The 21,833-nt window shown below is 36.4% G+C and overlaps 2 protein-coding genes across 2 annotated transcripts; both read right to left on the minus strand.

Moving 5' to 3' along the window:
* Window positions 1-4,060: 4,060 nt before the first annotated feature.
* LOC137026702 (ribonuclease inhibitor-like) lies at window positions 4,061-8,366 on the minus strand. The gene is made up of 4 exons (XM_067394135.1): window positions 7,912-8,366; window positions 6,277-6,450; window positions 5,654-5,827; window positions 4,061-4,678 (listed from the first exon to the last, which is right to left on the minus strand). Exons 1-4 carry the CDS (start codon window positions 7,995-7,997, stop codon window positions 4,669-4,671), a joined length of 444 nt encoding a protein of 147 aa, XP_067250236.1. The 5' UTR covers window positions 7,998-8,366; the 3' UTR covers window positions 4,061-4,668.
* Window positions 8,367-8,478: 112 nt separating this feature from the next.
* On the minus strand, window positions 8,479-20,715 carry LOC137026501 (protein NLRC3-like). The gene is made up of 4 exons (XM_067393853.1): window positions 20,578-20,715; window positions 10,336-10,604; window positions 10,065-10,109; window positions 8,479-9,815 (listed from the first exon to the last, which is right to left on the minus strand). Exons 2-4 carry the CDS (start codon window positions 10,589-10,591, stop codon window positions 8,479-8,481), a joined length of 1,638 nt encoding a protein of 545 aa, XP_067249954.1. The 5' UTR covers window positions 10,592-10,604; window positions 20,578-20,715.
* Between the last annotated feature and the right edge of the window lie 1,118 nt (window positions 20,716-21,833).

Genomic DNA, 21,833 nt, shown 5'->3' on the forward strand with positions numbered 1-21,833 from the left:
TTCAGGATGTTTCCTATCATTTTAAATGGTCAGAATACATAAAAAATATGGCTTCTTATAAAAAAAAAGTGTTCCTCTGGCTCAATTTGCCCCAGGTTAGGGGTAAGTTGAGCCGAGTCAGTAGGTGGGTGTAAACTGGCCATCTAACTGAATCTGAATCAAACCCATGTGAAATTTTTAAGATAATATACCTATTTTAAAAACGAATTTAATAATCAAATTTCCTTTTACAAATATTCTTTGTATAAATATTTTACAAATATTTCTTTTTTTTAAACTAAATTTAACAACATAAAAACAACCAAATGAAGTTGAAATTTCAGTATGTTTAATTGTTTGCATTTCTGAAACAATATGTTGAACATCAAAGTTGTAACCTTCTAACCTTTTAGTCAAAAGGTTCTTAACATGGTAGTTTTTCTGCAATGTCGACAATGTTAGGCCATTAGAGACTACAGCTGTAAAGATATCTATGATTAAACATTCTCTGGTTCGTATCAGAGAAGGATTTGGTGGAGTTGTACACTGTTCCTATCAAATTAACTCAAAAATAAAGATAAACTAAACCAGTTGCGTAATATTACATTGAAATGACACCAGTTTATCCTTCAGATTTAACTTAAATTCAGTGCTTTATGGTGGGGTAAGTTAAAACACTGGCTCAATTTACCCCACAGCATTTGGCTCACTTTGCCCCATAGCTGCCATTTTAGGAAACGCTAGCTAGCTTGCCAATTCAGAATAATATTTAGCTAAATGACTTGCATGGTTTTATACGTTGCTAAATCACCAGTGTTCATCATAAATATTTTTAGACCTGGACAAATTTGCTTTGATGAAACAGCTATTTATCTGTTACGTTACTTCTGACTTTGACAAGCCAAAAACAGTTATTAAAGTAAATAAGCGACTTCCACTCCTCCCATGTGCTTCTCCTTTTCAGTCTGGCAGAAATTACGGGTGGTTCTACAATATATGGTCACATGACAATAAAATGGTACGGTTGCCAAGATACTTACCCACTGGCTCATCTTACCACACTCTCCCCTACTGGTCAGGTTTGGTACAGTTTGGTTATGGACTTGAGTCACATGACTTGGACTTTACTTTACAAATATTAATGCAAAGATCTGATCATTTTGATAATTTCTGTTTTTTATTTGGTCCCGCCTGTTTACATTCACTTTATGTATCCGACTGATATCCGATATCTGTTACATCAATCCCCACCCACAATGATTCTGTTGGTGATCGCTTTAGTATATGCAATATGGTTGACCCTTGGGTTTTGAATGGCCGTGTTATTACAATTATTTAAAAATCACGTTGGGTGAATGATAGTTAAAAGCTTTCATGGATGTTTGCGGCACAAAATTTGACTGAGCGGATATACAGGCCTCATTATACAAAACAATCTTAGTTTTTTTCTTAAATTAGAAAATAAGAAGAAAATAGCAGTGAAGAAGCAATTTATTCGACATACTTTTGAGTGTGTAGCAGAAGAGTAGACCAGCTTTGCGACATAATATCACGTCATAAAATAGCGTCTTCAATGGTTGTTCTCTGTCGCATCCTGTCACTGTAAACTGGCCTTGCCACTTTCTGTGTGTCTCTCATTGAAAATTAACTACCTGTGCTTTCCGTGTCCCGCGTGAAACTTAATTTATGTCAAATTAGTAGCCTACTACTGGCCCAATTTATGAGCGGTGTATTGATACAATGTATTGGCGAACACTGAAGTGCAGAGGATAGAGCAAATAATTAGAAGTCTAATGCGAGAATTTTTAAAGAGAAATGTCGGAGAATGTCGATATAAGAGAAGAGGAGCTTGAGTTTGTTTCCCAGTTCTATTTGTTTGAACCGCGAGAAGTGTCTAAGCTTATGCTACTCCTACATCCGTCATGCGTCGGGTCAGAGGTCAATCTTCCGCCAGAACTAAACTCTTGGCCGTTGCCGAAAGAGCCAGTGATTATAGTGATTTCGCTAATGGCACGCAAGAATTGCTCATGCATCCAAAATCCTGCATCTTTCAAGAGCATGGCTCTTTGCGGCAGGTGCTGCTGAAGATAAAAACATTTGATCTTTTTGTGAGCCATGTCAGCTTTAACCAATAATTAACACTCCGGAGTCGGGAAACGCGCCGGCTCGTTTTGCAGGATTTTTTTCACAGTGCAGTAAAACAGACTTAAAATACTCTGTCATTTTTCATCATAGAGACAGAAGTAATATATTAATTGAAACTATAGAATGCCTTTTATTTGTGTACACTCAGAGTAAAAACAAAATGTTGTGCTTTTTGCAAAATAAAGAAAACTGATGCATGATCTGTCATCTCCCTCTGAACGAAGACACTGGAGACAATGGAAGCAGGTAGCAGGTTGGAGTCCTTAAGGTAAGTACACATGGAGTTGTAGTACAAACGAGACTGGACATTGACTGTGTGTGAGTGTGTGGTATTTAAGGTGGTGGTGATGACAGAGTTGATGACGTGCAGGTGGCGGTGATTAGTACTCAGGTGATTGAGTGCGTGGGTACTGGAAGGAGGTGGAACCTGACGTGTCTGTGACAATATACAGATGAGCTTGAGACTTCTTTTAAAAACATTATAATAGTAATGCGTCCAATCTTTTGACTCATACTATAATTTAAACTATAATAGGCCTATACAACATTTTCTTCACATGATGTGCAATAATGCATGCATGCGATCACAAAAATGTTTTTTTGTCAAGAGTGGACATTATATTAACGTTAATACTGTTATCAGTATTATTATATTTTCATTCACAGAGGGTATTTTCACATAGCCCACCTGACTGACAGGGCTCATTATGCAGGTCTTTGTCTTCTCAGGTGTGAATCACAGCATTTTTCATGAAGATTCACGCCTCCATGCATACTGTGTTTCTTGACAAAAAGTGTCTTTACAAAATCTCTATATTGTTTTATATGAACGAGTAGGCAGGATAATATTGTGGCGAGGGGGGTGTGGTTCAGCGAGGTCTGCAACCGGAGAGAATAGCGGGAGACGCTTGGTAAGTGAGTGGGTTGGATACAAATCACGAACACCTGTTTCTCATTCCAGTGATTGGTGCGGAGACAGGATAAAACGCCGTGAGAAGCAGGAGCGTGTGAGAGAGAGGGGAACTGTTGACTGAGTCGAGTCAAGGTTCGTGGAGTGAAGCCCTTGTGGATGGTGTAAACCAAACTTGGAGAGAAGCCCTTGTGGATAGCGTATGCCGAACCTGGAGTGAAGCCCTTTGTGGATTGTTTATTTTCGTTGTTGTGCATTGCACAGTCCATCTGTTGAACCGTTTTGATATTCAATAAAGACTCAGTCAGCAGTTGTTCGTCGTCCCTGACTTCTTCCTTCCCCCACTACGAACTTAAGTCTACTACAAATATTTACATAATTTTGAAGCAAAAACTCTAGTCTACAACCTCCAATATCCAGAAGTCTTGTGAACACATATTTAATATTTGTTTTTTTGGCCTTATTTCAGTGACTTAAGTTTTATGTTTTTCCAATAACCATGCATAAACATTATTCCTTCAAAAATACAAACATGTACATACATGTTCCTCACATATTATGGTAGCCTAGTTCGTGCTGAATACAGTGTAATGACACCTTTTCCATTAATATGTTTATGAACAACTGAAAAAAAGCACAAATGTCAGGGCATGTCAAAACTTCTCCAGGGCCCCAAATCAGCAAGGTTATTGATGTCTTAAACCTGAAGGGATCATTGTAAAGTGTAAAGGAGTGTTTTGAGTATTCATTTTGTTCTCCCCTTTTACTTCTGTTGTGCATAAGCACATAAATAAGAAGATTTAGCATTTTAAAGCCAACACAGCTGCGGCTCACAAAAAGATAAAATACTGTTACAATGACCACCACGTGGGTGTGTCCATCAAGTCCACAAGACCTTAGTTCAGGGGTGTCAAACTCAGTTCCTGGAGAGCCACAGCCCTGCAGTTTAGCTTCAACCCTAATTAAACACACCTGAACCAGCTAATCAAGGTCTTCAGGATTACTAGAAAATTCTAGGCAGGAATTTTGGAGCTGGTTGGAGCTAAACTCTGCAGAACAGTGGCCCTCCAGGAACTGAGTTTGACACATGTGCCATAGGGTGTCCCACTTGTCATTTTGGGTTTCAGAAGGGTGCTCGGGAGCACCCCCTTTGCAGCCAATATGCAACCTCAATGTGCACTTTTGCCAAGCCTGCAAGCCTGTGAGCTCCGAAGAAGACTTCTACTCAACAGTGAAAGCGATGTTATATCACGAAAGTGTGAACTCGGAAGAGGATTGCGCGGGCTTTGGGTTCCATCTGGAGGCAGATATGATGGTTCTCAGATTATTGTGACTGCCAGTGTATCTGTAATCAGAACAGTTCAGACTCCAGGATATTTTGTCAAATCTAAATTTACAGTGTCTCTTTCCTTTCCTGCTGATATCTTTATTTGTCACTGATATTCATTCACTGGCTCCATTCAACCTCTCAGTAACAGCGTCTATTCAGACTTTCTCTACACAGAACCTCACGACACTCATCAGATCTCTCTGGATGATCAGGATATGGCTGATCCTCACACACGTGTGTCATATTTCTGTTCTCCTCAGACAGAATGAGACGAGTGTCTGCTGTGTTTGGATCCAGTTTGAGATTACCAGCTTCTGAAGACAAGAAGAGAGAACAAAACAACATTAACCACAGATATGTGTGTGAACATACTCTGTCATATTCCATGATTTACACTAAAAAACACACACATTTACTTAATGAGGATATTAATTATAATATATAAAGACACCATATTTCTTTAGTTCACAGATAAAGCTATAATCACATGCATTAAGCAATATCACATGATTAAGCAATATCACATGAGTAAGAGTGAAAAAACAGCTAGAATCACAATGGTCAAAGATGCCTGAAATGCAGTTAATGCTTCTTCATAAGAAATAGTGAAGACAGATGAAAGAACCATGTGTGAAAGACCCAAAACGTGCATTTGCCTGTCAAAATGATCACTTGATGGTGAAGACAATGAAGCTGCAGAAGAAGATCCAGTATCAAAACATGGAAGCACCTCAGTTGTTTGAGAGTGTTTAGTTATAAACACTATGAAGGAACTTAATCAAAATTGCCATGTAAAACCTGTACAGTAGATCACATGTGGCCACTCAAAGAGGAAATATGACAAATCTGTCAGTCCAAGCACAACATGGTTATATTCTTACCAAACCAGCGCCAAAGAAGCAATCCATTGATTTTGATACAAATAAAACCTACTTTTTCTTAAAAGGACAATTTACACACACACACACACACACACACACACACACACACACACACACACACACACACACACACACACACACACACAAAATCTCATAATTTACTCATTCTCATACGTTTCCAAACCTGCATAGATTTCTTCTGCCGAACAAAAAATATGATATTTTGAAGTTTTGGTGACCACTGACTTCCATTGTAAGGGAACAAATGTGGGGACTTTTCTTATTGAACAGAACTGAACTTCACAGAACTTGAACAGAGCTTCACTCCACCAAAGTGCTGTAAAAGATAAGACGGAAATACAAATACAAACATTCACAGGATGAGATGAATCTTACTGCTCAACATACTCAAGTTTGTTCAGTGTGCAGTTTGGATCGTTAAGTAGATCAGAGAGCATCTTGACTCCTGATTCTCCAGGGTGATTCAAGCTCAGTTCCAGCTCTCTCAGGTGTGAGGGATTTGAATGCAGAGCTGAAGCCAGATAACAACAGCCTTCATCTGTCACCTCACAGCCCCATAATCTACAAACACACACAAACAATGAAGATATCTGTGACATCAGAACTCATAACAAATGCTTGTTAAATCTTATCAGTAATTACACATTCATTTAATATAAACTGATAAGAGTTAAATCACTCTCTTTTTATAAATTCAAGTTATGCTGAGAGGAGAATATGGCTCTGATCAGATCTATACAGCCATCTACCAGATACCGAGGATCATAAACACATAGATTTGTATCTCCCGAAGGAAATAATTGTGTTCAAGTTTGGTTTTTAGATTCTGAGTAAATGAATGCTTTAAACTGTACTGTTCACACTTCACACATTGTTTTCTGCACAATAATATTTTTCTTTCTTTTTAGAGAGAGTGACTCTTATACATATACAAAATTCATGCAATTAAAAAATGAATATAGAGTAATAACTTATAATGTTTCAATATACTGAAAGAATGAATCTCAAACCTCAGTATCTCCAGCTGACAGTTTGGGCTCTTCAGTCCATCAGAGAGTAGCTTCACTCCTGAATCCTGCAGGTCATTGCCACTCATGTCCAGCTCTATCAGTCGTGAGTTTGATGATTGTAGAACTGATGCCAAAATTTCACAGCACTGACCCGTGAGAGAACAGCCTTCCAATCTGAACAGAATAATAAAAAAAACTGAATAATTAACAGTGGTGTGAAGTAACAATGTAAAAATATTTTGTTACTGTATTTCAACAGCTCCCCACCCCCAACACACATTTTTTTACTTTTTAAAGCTTTTTAATTTGTTAAAGCTTTTACTTTGCTTCATTTTAAAGCCACATCCTTTTTTTTCACCGACAAATCTCATCTTGTTAATAGTTACCTGGATTTTTAAAAATGGTTTCATTGTTTACGAAAAGAGAGCGTAGAGAAGCAGCATGTAGGCAGTATGCAGCATAGGCATTTGGTAGGAATTTTAAACCAATTTCATATGATGTAGATGAAATTGATAAAGGTAGATTGTTAAAAATTACAGCTACTTACGAAAGTTTTGCTTTTGTTATCTTTTGTATTTATGTTCCAACTGCACCTGTGTTAATAATATTTACATGGGCTCACTCATGGGATAATTGTTTAGCTTTAGCTAGATTAGCTTAGTTTTATGTCTTCAATCATCTATTATTCTCTTACAGTTATATTTTTTAAATGATTCAACAGCATTATGAAGTTAAACTATTGCAAGTGTTTTTCATTGCATGTTTTTCAATTAAAACTTTTTTTTAAGGTTTAAAAGGGGACGTGACCAAACAAAAGTTTGAGAACAACTGGATTATGTCTGTATGGTGTCAGTTCTACAATGTCAGTCTGTATGGTGTCAGTTCTATGATTATGTCAGTTCTACAATCTATGCTTTAAGACAAACCATGTGAAAATTCATGTCAACACCTTTGCTGAGTATTTTCTCCTTAAAACTGCAGTGAAAAAAGAAAAAAGAACCTGAACCCACAGTTTGAAATCGCTGGTGTCTGTGACGTCCCAAACTATCTTGTAACCAATCACGTTAACATACAAGCGGGTTTTAGCATTTCATTAACAGAGAACTAGCAGGGTATATTTTTCGGTTTATATGAAACATTGTGTAGATTTAACAATATGGCAGGTGTATGATGTATATTACGATGTTATGATGACCAATATGCAATGAGTTGTTTAATCCTGTTTGATAACATCATTAAGCAAAAGGCTAAACATATTAATTAGCATTATTACCGTTATTTACAGATATGTCCCATGTTGTAAAGAGCGATAACATTGTGCAGCGTTTACCTCAGTAAGTTGACCGAGTAGATATCTGAGCTGGCGTGAGTTGAGGAGGGGCTAATTTGCATATTCATTGATCCTCATATATTAAATGAGGCAAGGGTGTAGAGTTACAATCAAGCTATTTTAAGGCATGAAAAAAATTCACAGGAAAAAACTTTCAATTTGTCATCTTGGTGATCAAAGATGAGTTTTAATGGATAAAGTTATTGACTACAGGGGGACTTTAAGTGTTTTAGAATGTCATACTCTGTTTATAGTGACTGAAATACTGAGGTGGGTGTTGTATAAGGATTGAATGAATCTCAAACCTCAGTGTCTTCAGCTGACAGTTTGGGCTCTTCAGTCCATCAGAGAGCAGCTTCACTCCTGAGTCATGCAGGTAATTGCGACTCATGTTCAGCTCTATCAGGGGTGAGTTTGGTATCTGCAGGGCCAAGGCCACAGTTTCACAGTCGGTGTCATTGAGATAACATGAGGAGAGTCTGTAAAAACAGGATGTTTGTCCATGGCATTTATTGTGTATTTATCTTGTAGGAAAGGGGTTTGTAGTAACAGTGATATGTTATGTTCTCTGTGAACATTCAGTAGAACAGGTTGACTGAAGTTTCAGGTGAGATGTCCTGGTTTTGTAATTCTTCTTTAATGTGTTTGGTTATTTCTGTGATGCTGTCTTTGCTGTCTTCAGTGTGTGAGAACAGGCCTCTGAGCAGTTTCTGATTGGATTCCAGTGAAATGCCCAGCAGAAACCGTAAAAATAAATCTAAATGCCCTTTCTGACTTTGCATTGCTTTACTAACAGCCTTCTTTAGTAAATCATGTAAAGCAATATTTTTGTCTGGCTTGTCAATGTGGTCAGGCCTGACCTTTCTTTGTGTTTATTCACTGAAAAACTGCAGCTCGTTTTGTGTTTCTTCACTAAAAAACTGCAGCTCGTCCATGTTCTTGTTCAGGTAGCAGAGGAACACATGCACTGCAGCGAGGAACTCTTGAACACTTAGATGCACGAAGCAGAAGACCTTCATCTCATGAAGTCCAGCTTCTTGCTGAAAGATCTCAGTGAGCATTCCTGTGGACTCAAAGTCTTCACTCTCATCAATACCACATACTCTCAGATCTTCCTCATAGAACACAATGTTCTCTTTCTTCAGTTGTTCAAATGCTAGCTTAGCTAACTTCAAAATCATTGTTTTATTGGAATCTAAGAGCTTGGTATGGACTCTTTCTGTTTTTCTGTCACACTTCTGGCTCTTGATGTTCATCTGTATTAGCAGGAAGTGAATGTACATTTCAGTGAGTGTCATGTTGATGTTCTCTGCATTGTTCTCAATGGGGACATCCCGAAGAACTGTGGCTGTGATCCAACAGAACACGGGAATGTAACACATGATGTAGAGACTACGAGATTTCTTAATGTGTGAAATCATTCTGGAGGCCTGAGTCTCATCTTTGATTCTCTTTCTGAAATACTCATCCTTCTGACGGTCAGTAAAACCTCGCACCTCTGTGAACAACCCTACATACTCTGGAGGGATCTGATTGGCTGCCGCTGGTCGTGATGTCACCCAGACGCGAGCTGATGGAAGCAGAGTCCCATTCACCAGACTTGTAAACAGTTCATCTACAGATGATCGCTTCTCAACACTCCTCACCATTCCACTGTCAAAATCCAAAGGCAGTCGACTCTCATCCAGTCCATCAAAGATAAACGCAAGATTACATTTATATATCTTACATATCTTTGCTGTTTCCAGGTCCTCCAGTTCAGGATTAAATATCTGAAGAAACTCATGCAGACTGATCTCCTGATCTTTAATGCAGTTAATCCTTCGGAATGGAAGCAGGAAAACACAGTCAATATCCTGATTTGCTTTTCCTTCTGCCCAGTCCAGAATGAACTTGTGCACTGAGACCGTTTTTCCAATGCCAGCAATGCCTTTGGTCAGAACAATCTTTTTCTTATTTTTGTTCTGACTAAATACATCATTGCATTTGATTGAACAGTCCTGTGATTTACGGGGTTTAATGGCTTCATCAATCTTCATAATCTCATGTTCTTGATTGACTTCTTTAAGATCCCCCTCTGTCATGAAGAGTTCTGTGAAAACATCCTTGAGATGTGCTTCATTTCCCTTTTTACCCTCAAAAATGTGTTCTACTTTCTCCTTCATGTTTATTTTGTGAGTTTTCATGAATTTATGCAGCCAGAAATCCTCTGTTATGAAAAATATAAATAAAAAGGAAAAGGTGTGAACAAAACAACACTAGAAAATTAAACACAAAGGTTTTTCACATTGGCATGATTATCATTAAAATCAACTGGTGCAAACCCCAAGGTACTTAAATTTACAGCACTGAAAGCACTTCTGTTTTGTACTGAGATCAATATACATCAAACATGCTAAAAATAATTTCTGATCCCACTGTAAGGACGTGAGTAGGTTAATTAGTGAGGTTAATTCACCTTGTTTTCTTCTGAGTTTCTGAGCTGTCTCTAATGATTTTTGCACTTTGAAGAGAGAGAAAGGAATGAGACTTTATGTTCATCAAAGCATCCTGTAAAAGGCACTGCATCATGATTCAACACTTTATTAAGCAACACAAATATTAAATTATTAACTAAATCAGCATATTAGAATGATTTCTGATGGATAAATGCAGTCTTGGAGAACAAGAGAATCTAAATATATACATTTCTATGAATCTATACTGCCTCTCGTTCTTTCCTTTATTACCTTCAGTGTACTTGCTCTGTAACTCTTCAGCCAGCTGGTTCTGCTTCATCTTCCTCAGGATGTTCAGTGTGATCTTTACAGCTTCTTCTGCTCCAAAACGCTCCATCATTATATCCACTATATCAGTGGCATCAGCATTCTCCAGTTTACCAGCTCTAAGGGGTCCATCTTGTTTTAAGAGACTCCTAAATTTCTTCAGATTGTCTCGTTCCAGGTCTTCTAGAATATCTTGAAGCAGCTCTAAAACAGTTGCCATCGTCCTTCATGAACTGTTGAAGCAAAGGAAAAGGAAAAAGTGTACTAATAGTTGCACTTTTATAGCAGAGATCTATGCAGTATGTGCAAACAAATGTGTTTAATGAAATTACACTATGATCAGATAAACTATTATGAAACATTTAAAGGTAAAACTAATTCTTCAGGTTGTTTTTCAGTTTCAGATTTTGTGCTCATTAGTAGATTATTGTTTGACAGATTCAGCTGAATGCTGCTGATGATTGAGGCTCATCATGATTAGACTCAAGAAGTAGTTTCACATTTTGTCCTAGTCTTCTTGGAAGACTTGTCTTTTATGTTTCAGTCCAGACTGGAATAAAAAGAGTAACGAGGCACTGAAAATACTAATAATTACAATAGTGAAAATGATGAGTAATGTAAAAAAATAGTTTAACAATTTTCCCAGTTATTTTAGTTCTGTACTATCTGAAGCACCTATCTTTTATATATATATATATATATATATATATATATATATATATATATATATATATATATATATATATATATATATATATATATATATTTCACATCGGGTGGCCATGATTACCTACAAGAATAGATAAGTTAACAGCTCTCAGTGTCATGGATGTTTTGTAGCAGGAAATCTGACTGAATGGATATAGACTGGAAAATAAAGGTTATTTTCGTTTATTTTATCTACAGCTCATTAGATATAGAATTCTGAAATGAAATACAGTAGCAGGTAAGATTGCATTAATTTGAATGAATTTGAATAGGATGATAACGAGATGGCGAGCAGACGAGAGAGTAGCCTACCAGTGAAGGTTTTGGTTTATTTATTTATTTATTTTTTTAAACAAACAGCGAGGTTATTACCTCATTGGTGAGAAATATAATGTAGGTCGGATGTCCAGATATCAGATATATATCTGAATTAAAGGTGCCCTAGAACGTTCTTTCACAAGAGGTAATATAAGGCTAAGGTGTCCCCTGAATGTGTCTGTGAAGTTTCAGCTCAAAATACCCCATAGATTTTTTAATAATTTTTTTTAACTGCCTATTTTGGGGCATCATTAACTATACACCAATTCAGGCTGCGGCCCCTTTAAATCTCGTGCTCTCTGCCCCCCGAGCTCTCGACTCTAATACAGTGCATAAACAAAGTTCACACAGCTAATATAACCCTCAAGTGGATTTTTACAAGATGTTCGTCATGCATGCTGCATGCATGCACCGGATCATGTGAGTGAGTATAGTATTTATTTGGGTGTTTACATTTGATTCTGAATGAGTTTGATGGTGCTCCGTGGCTAAAGCTAACATTACACACTGTTGGAGAGATTTATAAAGAATGAAGTTGTGTTTATGAATTATACAGACTGCAAGTGTTTAAAAATGAAAATAGCGACGGCTCTTGTCTCCGTGAATACAGTAATAAACGATGGTAACTTTAACCACATTTAACAGTACATTAGCAACATGCTAACGAAACATTTAGAAAGACAATTTACAAATATCACTAAAAATATCATGATGTCATGGATCATGTCAGTTATTATTGCTCCATCTGCCATTTTTCCCTATTGTTCTTGCTTGCTTACCTAGTCTGATGATTCAGCTGTGCACAGATCCAGATGTTAATACTGGCTTGTCTAATGCCTTGAACATGGGCTGACATATGCAAATATTTGCGTACATATTAATGATCCTGACTGTTACGTAACAGTCGGTGTTATGTTGAGATTCGCCTGTTCTTCAGAGGACTTTTAAACAAATGATATTTACATAAGAAGGAGGAAACAATGGAGTTTGAAACTCAATGTATGTCATTTCCATGTACTGAACTCTTGTTATTCAATTCAATTAAATTCAATTCACATTTATTTGTATAGCGCTTTTCACGATACATATCATTTCAAAGCAGCTTTACAGATAATGCATGTCAACATTACAATTTAAATAATGCAGTTAGCAAATAATGTAATAATTTAGGCAATTAATTTACAATCACTGTTAGCAGTTTAACTGAACGTAGAAGCAATGAGCTCCTGAAAAATGAATTACATTAACAATAATTAGGATATAGAAATTGTGCAATGTTCATGTTATTCAACTATGCCAAGGTAAATTCAATTTTTGATTCTAGGGCACCTTTAAAACCACATTTGGAAGTGGCTCAGATCAGATTAAAAAAAAAACAAACAAAACAAAACAAACAAAAAAAAACCACACACACACACACACACACACACACACACAATTATATATGATTACATTAACTGTGTAAGATTGAAAATATCCAAATATATTTTACACAGTGCTGCCTGGGAGATAAAGTAAAGAAAGCATTTGAATTCACCACAGAATTAATAACGTCACTGTGAGATCTAGTCAGATGCATTCAAATTCAGCGCAGAGTTCTCCTTTATAAACCGTAGATATCAGATCAAATAGTGCTGACGTGGAAACTTTGTGCCATAAATGAACAAGTTATAGAGGGCTTTTAGTCCACAAATTAAGTGTTCCTAGTAAAAAAAGTTAGTCTGGAGCCAGGAGCCCTGTTGGGGCACTCTCTCTTTGCATCCACTTTTCTTTGTCTCTTTCCCTCTACATTTTCTCTCTTTCTATCCCTCAGGTAACATTTTACATATATGCTGTGTACGAATAATGGTATAAATGGTATAATATCATCTCATACATCTAATTTGTAAGTGTAACCATAACCAGATATTGTCATTAAACCCTTTCGACTACAAATGATGTGCTAGTTCACTTTCAAATGAAAATTACCCCAAGCTTTACTTACCCTCAACCCATTCTTGGTGTATATGACTTTCTCCTTTCTGATGAACACAATTGGAGATATATTAATAATTATCCTGACGCATCCAAGCTTTATAATGGCAGTGAACGGGATCAACGAGTATAAGCTGAAGAAAGGCAGTCTGGCGGAAGCTAGATACTTCATAACTTGTTAAATATGGATATTTTTTTACAAAAATGCATCACTTTGCTTCAGAAGGCCTTTATTAACCCCCCGGAGCCGTGTGAAGTACGTTTATGATGGATGGATGTGGATGGAAGCACTTTTTTCAGCTCATACTTATGGACCCCGCTCACTGCCATTATAAAGCTTGAATGTGTCAGGATATTTATTGATTGTGTTCATCAGAAAGAAGAAAGTCATATACACTTAGGATGGCTTGAGGGTGAGTAAAGCCTGGGGTAATATTCATTTCAAAGAGAAATAATCATTTAAGATTGTACATTTTAATTTTAGAAACAGTGCTATTAGTAGGTATAATTTAGATGCCAAATATATTATATATTCTTTTAAGCTTAATTTATGATTCTGGATAATCTGGAATTTATTTATTTTATTTATTTTTAATACAGATCACGGTTCTCCTATGATTCTGAAAACAAAACATTAGAAAACTAAACAAAATAACATGTAATTTACTTGAGGTTCTGACAAAATGTTCTATTTAATGTTATAAATGAGTGTATTTTTACAGTATTTTATAAAAATATTTATTACTTTAAATAAATTCATTGTGTAAAAAAAAAAAAAAATCATTTAAAAATATAGCTGCAAGCAGCAATTCGGGGCCAAGCCCCAGTAGGGGCAGTAGCGCAATACGGAGCAGGAAGAGCAAAAACAGCAGAAATTGAATGTACATGCAAAACATCTGGTTCAGAAGGACAGGTGGAAATGAAATGAAAATCAATAGAAGTTCAGAGAACGAACACGGAATGAACTAAAATACTTGTATCTCATTGAAGAGGAATAAAGATTAGCACAATCCTTATTTGGATAAAAAAGGTATCAAAATGACTCATTACACACAATTGTATAAAGGAACCCCACACAAGATTCGAATCCACGACCTCCGGGTCCAAGGTCCATTTCTCATCTCATTGCACCACTGTGCAAGTGAAGGTTTCCACACCTGCCGAAGTTTATTAGTTCATGTGAAAATGAACTCAAAATGAAGAATTCTTATAAAGCTGCACTTTAGATCATTCTGCAGCTCATCATGCTGTAGTGCAATACAGAGCAGGAAGAGGAAAAACAGCAGAAAATGAACAAACATGAAACAGCTGGTTCAGAATTACGGGCAAGAATGAACTCAGAATGTACATAAGCTTAGATGAAAATGAACACAGCATGAAACAAAAAGCATTTATTTCTAATCCAAGAGGCAGTAAAGGAATCAAAACACACTATTTTATAAAACCACTCCACCTGGGATTCGAACCCACTAACTTCGGATACAGGGCTCTTCAGATAACTGGCTTTACACATTGAGCTACTTGAGGATGCACATTCAACAGACTGTGGAAGAAACCTTTTAGTCTAACAAAGAATTCACAAAAAAAGCATTACTTAGCATGCTAACCATATTAGCATGCTAAGCTAACTTAATGCTAATGAAGCTCATGGTTAACTTGATAACTGAAGAGCCACATTAAAGAGAATGACAACTGGTTAGCATGCTAAGCAATTAGCATGCTAAGCTAACTAGCATAAGACAACAAACACAAGCAAGGTCACATTCAGAGATGAATATCTTGGGAATGGTAGCGAATATCAAAAATCCATTCAGTCATTTCTGTGCGGCTCGGTCCAATGATCACCTGAGCTGATTTTGGACAAAATTGGACAAAAATTGTAGGAGGAGTAGCGAAAAAACTGTTTTCCATTTATTTCAATATGGCGGACAGGTACATTTAAGGAAAATGACAAATGACACATCGTCGGAATCGGCACAAGCCAGGGAATAAAATGACATAAAGCATACACATTTTGGAAAGTGTTTTCAAAAGTTATAAGTGGTTTTGCAATAATCATTACATCTGTGGAACAGTAGGTGGCGCTGTGTTGAAACTTCTCAGGTACCTTCAGGACCTTCTAAAGGTCATACATACCAATTTGTGTGAAGATATGTCAAATTGTTTAAAAGTTATTGCAATTTATGACAAAATTCAAAATGGCGGACACGTGGTTCATCCGATGTTGACGAATTCGATATCCTCGGATTCGGCATGGCACAGGGAATCCATAGACACCAAGATCTTGATTTTCTAATAAAGTGTTCAAAAGTTATTGGCCAAAATAGCCATTTTTCAGATCTCATGACCTGTAGGTGGCGCTGTTCCCAAATTTGGCATGGAACCTCAGATCATGGTCTTGATCAAGTGTACCAATTTTAGTTTTGATTGCTCAAAGTTTGGCCGAGATACAGCCTCTATATCAATTTTGGGTCAACCTCGTTAACTTCGTGACATCATAACTTTTGAACAAAGATGAATAAAAAAAAATCTGTTCAGTCATTTCTGTGCGGCTCAGACCAAAGATCACCTGATCAAAGTTTGGACAAAATTGGACAAATTTTGAAGGAGGAGTAGCGAAAAAACGGAATACTGTACTTTTCAAAATGGCCACTACTGTACTGGGTGGAGACTTAATGTAAGATATTGAATGTGATCAGTATGAAGAGAGGAATCAGTTGTATTGACATTCATTTTTCTGGAACAAAGGGTTCAAAAGTTATAACCTTTACAAAAGTGAATATTTGAACTGGTGGTGGCGCTATAGACTTAGTCCTAGATACTCCAAAGTTGGTCAAATTACTTTTAATTACTATCACTACAAGCATGCCAAATTTGATAATTTTCCTTCTTATGGTTCATTGATTACCATACAGGGGGAAGAAGAATAACTACGAATTTGGACATAAAGGAATTGCATGTGATAGCTTCAGATTAGACCAGTTTTAGGCAGAATGCCTAGAACAGACACAAGTTCTGCATCTTTTCCTGCCACAGTACCTCATGCGGTCTGGGCATGTGTCACACTGAGTTTCGAACCCACGATGCAGAGCATTTGAGATCCGTGGCGTAACACATTGAGCTAATCAGCCATGCAAGTTCATCAGTATGCTAAGCAGAGGTTTCAGTGTGAGAAAGAGTTCACAAAAAAAAAGCTTCATAGCATGTTAACCATATTAGTATGCAAAGTTATTTAATGCCAACTAAGTTTTGGTTAACCTGTTGACTGAAGACCACATTAGAAAGAATAGCAATAGTTTAGCATGCTAAGCAATTACTGTGCTAAGCTAACTAGTATAAGACAACAAACACAAGCAAGGTCACATTCAGAGATGAATATCTTGGGAATGGTAGCGAATATCAAAAATCCGTTCAGTCATTTCTGCGCGGCTCGGTCCAAAGATCATCTGAGCTGATTTTGGACAAAATTGACCAAAATTTGTAGGAGGAGTAGCCAAAAAACTGTTTTTGATTTAATTCAATATGGCAGACAGGTACATTTAAGGAAAATGACAAATGACACATTGTCGGAATCGGCATAAGCCAGGGAATAAATTGACATAAAGCAGACAAATTTTGGATAATGTTTTCAAAAGTTATAAGCAATTTTGCAAAAAAACATTATATCTGTGGAACACTAGGTGGCGCTGTGCTGAAACTTCTCATGTACCTTCAGGACACTCTGATGGTCATATGTACCAAATTTTGTGATGATATGTCAAATTGTTTAAAAGTTATTGCAATTTATGACAAAATTCAAAATGGCGGACATGCTTTTCATCCGATGTTGACAAATTCAATATCCCCGGATTCGGCATGGCCCAAGGAATCCATAGACACCAAGATCTTGATTTTCTAATAAAGTGTTCAAAAGTAATTGGCCAAAATATCCATTTTTCATATCTCATGACCTGTAGGTGGCGCTGTTCCCAAATTCGGCATGGAACCTTAGATCATGGTCTTGATCAAGTGTACCAATTTTTGTTTCGATTGCTCAAAGTTTGGCCGAGATACAGCCTCTATAGCAATTTCGGGTCAACCTCGTTAACTTCGTGACATCATAACTTTTGAACAAAGATGAATAAAAAAAATCTGTTCAGTCATTTCTGTGCGGCTCAGTCCAAAGATCACCTGATCAAAGTCTGGACAAAATTGGACAAATTTTGAAGGAGGAGAAGCGAAAAAAAAACAAATACTGTACTTTTCAAAATGGCCGCTACTGTAATGGGTGGAGACTTAATGTAAGAAGTTGAATAGCATCAGCATGAAGAGACGAATCAGATGAACTAAATTTAATTTTTCTATGACAAAGAGTTCAAATGTTAAAACCGTTAGAATGTTGAAATTTTGAACTGGTGGTGGCGCTATAGAGTTGGTTCTAGAGACTCCAAATTTGGTCCAATCACTATTCATGAGCATCTCTACAACTGTGCCAAATTTCATCATTTTCTCATGTTCCGTTGATAGGGCTGCCATAGACTCCCATTCGGGAGGAAGAATAATAATAATAAAAGGGAAAACGTACAATTACAATAGGGGCTACAGCCCCTTCGGGGCTTGGCCCCTAATTAATGAATGAAGAGTTTTTGAACTAATCTCTATCAAATACATTTTAAAAGTCACTGGTCGCCACCTACTGGCATAGCAATGTAATACAATACTAATCAACTGGAAAAATAAAAACAAAATCTCAATTACACAATTGTTACAACTATTAAATGACTACATTAATAATGAAAACCAGATAGCCATACTCAAACATAAAGTATCAGAATTCAAACAACAATATGGCACTATTGCTTCTCATTTGAACATCCAGGTTCCTTGATTGGTGAACGAATGCCCCACATACAATGCGTATCTTTACTATGTATGAAAGAGGGGGAAATGTGCATAGATATTTGTATATGAATGTACAAATATATATGCACATGCCTTCTTATTTATTTATTTCTTGTCAGTTGTTATTTTTATTTCTTCCCGCTCCATCTCTCGAATATTGTACTACTATTACAATCCTTTTTTTCAATCCATGTTATCCTTTTTTTCTATCTCCCCTTCCTCGCAAGTATGAAAAAAATTATTATTATAATCATTATAATAATCTCTTGTTCCTTCATGTTATTGAGTGTATTATGCTGTTTTTCAAGCATACTTTGCTAATTCCTTTCTCACTTCTCCACTCTCAAACCACCAATGTCTTTACCTGTATCTATAATTTAGATTAAAATGAACTAGCACTGCTGTCACTACGTTTTTGTCCTCATAACCTTCTCTATCTCTGTTTCTCTGTCTCTCTCTATCTCTCTCCCTTTCCTCTCATCTGTATGTCTTGTTATTCTTTCTTCTTATCTCGACGCGAAGAGAGAATAATATATACAAATGTGTACAGTTTTGCCATTTGCTGAAGTTAATAAGATCTGAATGGTCACAAGATGACACTTGGCTGAAGTTGTAGTGTCAATCAACTAAGGCGAGGCCGTAACTACGTCATGCTCCAGTGGCTTAGAAAGGGCCTGCCGGTGACCTACGAATGAATACGTAATAGGCTCAAGTGGTATATCGCAATGACTTTCTACCTTCAGCATGAAACAACTCTCTCTTTTTTTCACTTTATTTATCTCCTACTTCTCTCTGTTTTCTTCCCTAATTTCTCTCTCGCTCGCTCCCACCCAAAGATCTCTTTTTTCCTTTATTAGTTATTTAATTAATTTATTTATTCAATCTATTTTTTTTATTCCTCCTTTTGTTTTTTCTTTGTTTTTTTTGTGTTGTTTTGCTTTTTTCATTGTGTAACTTACAGTTCTTGAAGGACAGCAGTGGTAGCACCAACAACAATAATATTAACATTACCATGGAATATATACATCTAAACAACTTACCCCTGTTATATGTGGTTGCTGTAGAGACGAGGCATGTTTTAGTAATCGAGTTAAAATTGTGTAATGTGATGTGGTCACAACCAAAACATGGGATGTTTAGTCAAAAATAAAGTAATAACTTTATTTTAGATAGATAAAAATAAAAAAAATAAAAATAATATCAAATAAGATGTTGTTATTATGTTTGGTTCAATGTTTATTCAAACTAATGAATCCTTCACTTTGAAATCAGTATGATAAACTTTATGACTTTTTCAAAATACAACAAATCTCATAAATTACACTTGAAATATTGTTAAAATTTTAATTGTTATTGATTTACCTGTGAAAACTTTTTTTTTTTTTTTAAATAAAATAGCAATGCTGGGGTAAAAACAACCCAAGTTGGGTTGAAAATGGACAAACCCAGCAATTGGGTTAAATGTTTGCCCAACCTGCTGGGTTGTTTTATTTAACTCAACTATTGTTTATAAATTATTGTATTGCTTAATTAAAATTACCCAAAGTATGTTGGAAATGAACATTTATTAATGTTCAATGAATAATTATTAAACAGTAAACATTTATTAAATTGCTTATTAATAAATTTATATTAATAAACTATTAAACTATGAAATTTATATTAATAAAATATTAAAGCTTATTAATAAACATTCACCTTTTGTCTATTATTGTTGTCTCTAATTGCATCTGGTTTTTAATTTCCCAACTATTTTGGGTTCATTTTAAGCTAGCCATATAGCAATTTTTAAACAATAGTTGGTTTAAATAAAACTACCCAGCAGGTTGGGCAAACATTTAACCCAATCGCTGGGTTTGTCCATTTTCAACCCAACTTGGGTTGTTTTTTAAGCCTCCCTTCTTATTAAATGATTTATTATTGTGTTTCGGTAGTGACAAATTCTGGCAGAGGAAAAATATTTCTGAAAATGCAATATGAGAATTAACTGTACAATTACTAAATATGTACCTTGGTTAATATACAATTTGCATACATACAACATTTGTGGAAAAAGACTTTTTTTTTTCAAGACGTTTTCAACTCGGACTTTGAACCAATTCTGAAGAATGACCCATCGATACTTATGCCAATTAAATAAAGGTTATCATAACTGAGATTCGCGGGCAGAACTGGCGCAGATGGCTCTCTTTATTCGTGTTCAGGGTTGCAGGTGGTGCGGACAACTGAGGCGTGATTCTCATGATTTCATTCACCGTGACCCTGTCCAAAGACTGTCCTCTCAGACAGCTACTCTCATGACACTTAAAATATTTACTAACTTACCTTAAAAATGACAGTTTTTGCAGATGTTTCTTTGTCCTCTCCTCCTCCTTTCACTTCCGTGTTCTCCTGAAGAACTGTGTTTCTCTACAGAACAGTTTTTTTCAGCATCCCCTGCAGAAATATCAAGTTTGTCTCAAAGGTCACAGTGTTTTATCTCTGAGGTAAAAATACCAGCTGCGTGCGTGATGCGCGGAGATCCCTGTTTTCACCTTTTATAGCTCGTAATCTCATTTAGTTTCAGTTTAAATTGGATGTTTCGGGAAGGGGAAATGACCAAGGAAGTTACTCAATCTTGAAAAACACAAGAAAAAGGCTCTTAATGTGATATGCGCATGTGGAAACTTCAGGAGAGCTCTGAGCGTTTATGAAGAATTCACTCGGCATGTGTGACGTCACGCAGGTTCTCCACTGAGAGCTTCATCTGACCTGCTGGACACCTGGAGGAGCGTCATGGTGGACATCAGCCCAACCCCAGATACACACCGCTGCACATCAGGTAACAGCGAATCTCTTGATGTTCAGAATCACAATTAGATTGAAACAATCAGTTTCCGCTCAATCAGACCTTCAAAGCGATATATGTGTAGAAAAATAAATTAAACAGGATATATACATACATATATATATATATATATATATATATATATATATATATATATATATCTCTATATATATATATATTTATAGATAGATAGATAGATATAATTAGATTTTATATTTATACTTTCAGTTTATATTTTAATTTTTGTTTATTTAATAATTTTATGTTTTATATTTCATCTAGGCCTATCTGTCTGTCTCTCCATTGTTCCATCCATCCATCCATCCATCCATCCATCCATCCATCCATCCATCCATCCATCCATCCATCCATCCATCCATCCTTCCTTCTATCCATCATTCCATTGTTCCATCCATCCATCCATCCATTCCTCTATCCATCCATCCATCCATCATTCATTGCATCCATCCATCGTTATTTCTATAAATCCATCCATCATCACTGTATCCATTCATTCTTTGTTCCATCATCCATCGTTCTGTCCATCCATCCATCCATCCATCCATCAATCCATCGTTCTGTCCATCCATCCATCCATCCATCAATCCATCGTTCTGTCCATCCATCCATCCATCCATCCATCCATCCATCCATCCATCCATCCTTCATTCTATCCATCCATCCATCCATACATCTTTCTATCTACCCACCCACCCATTGTTCTGTCCATCCATCCATCATTCCATTGTTCCAT

The sequence above is a fragment of the Chanodichthys erythropterus genome, chromosome 9, assembly GCF_024489055.1.
Source record: "Chanodichthys erythropterus isolate Z2021 chromosome 9, ASM2448905v1, whole genome shotgun sequence".
NCBI classification, from domain to species: domain Eukaryota; kingdom Metazoa; phylum Chordata; class Actinopteri; order Cypriniformes; family Xenocyprididae; genus Chanodichthys; species Chanodichthys erythropterus.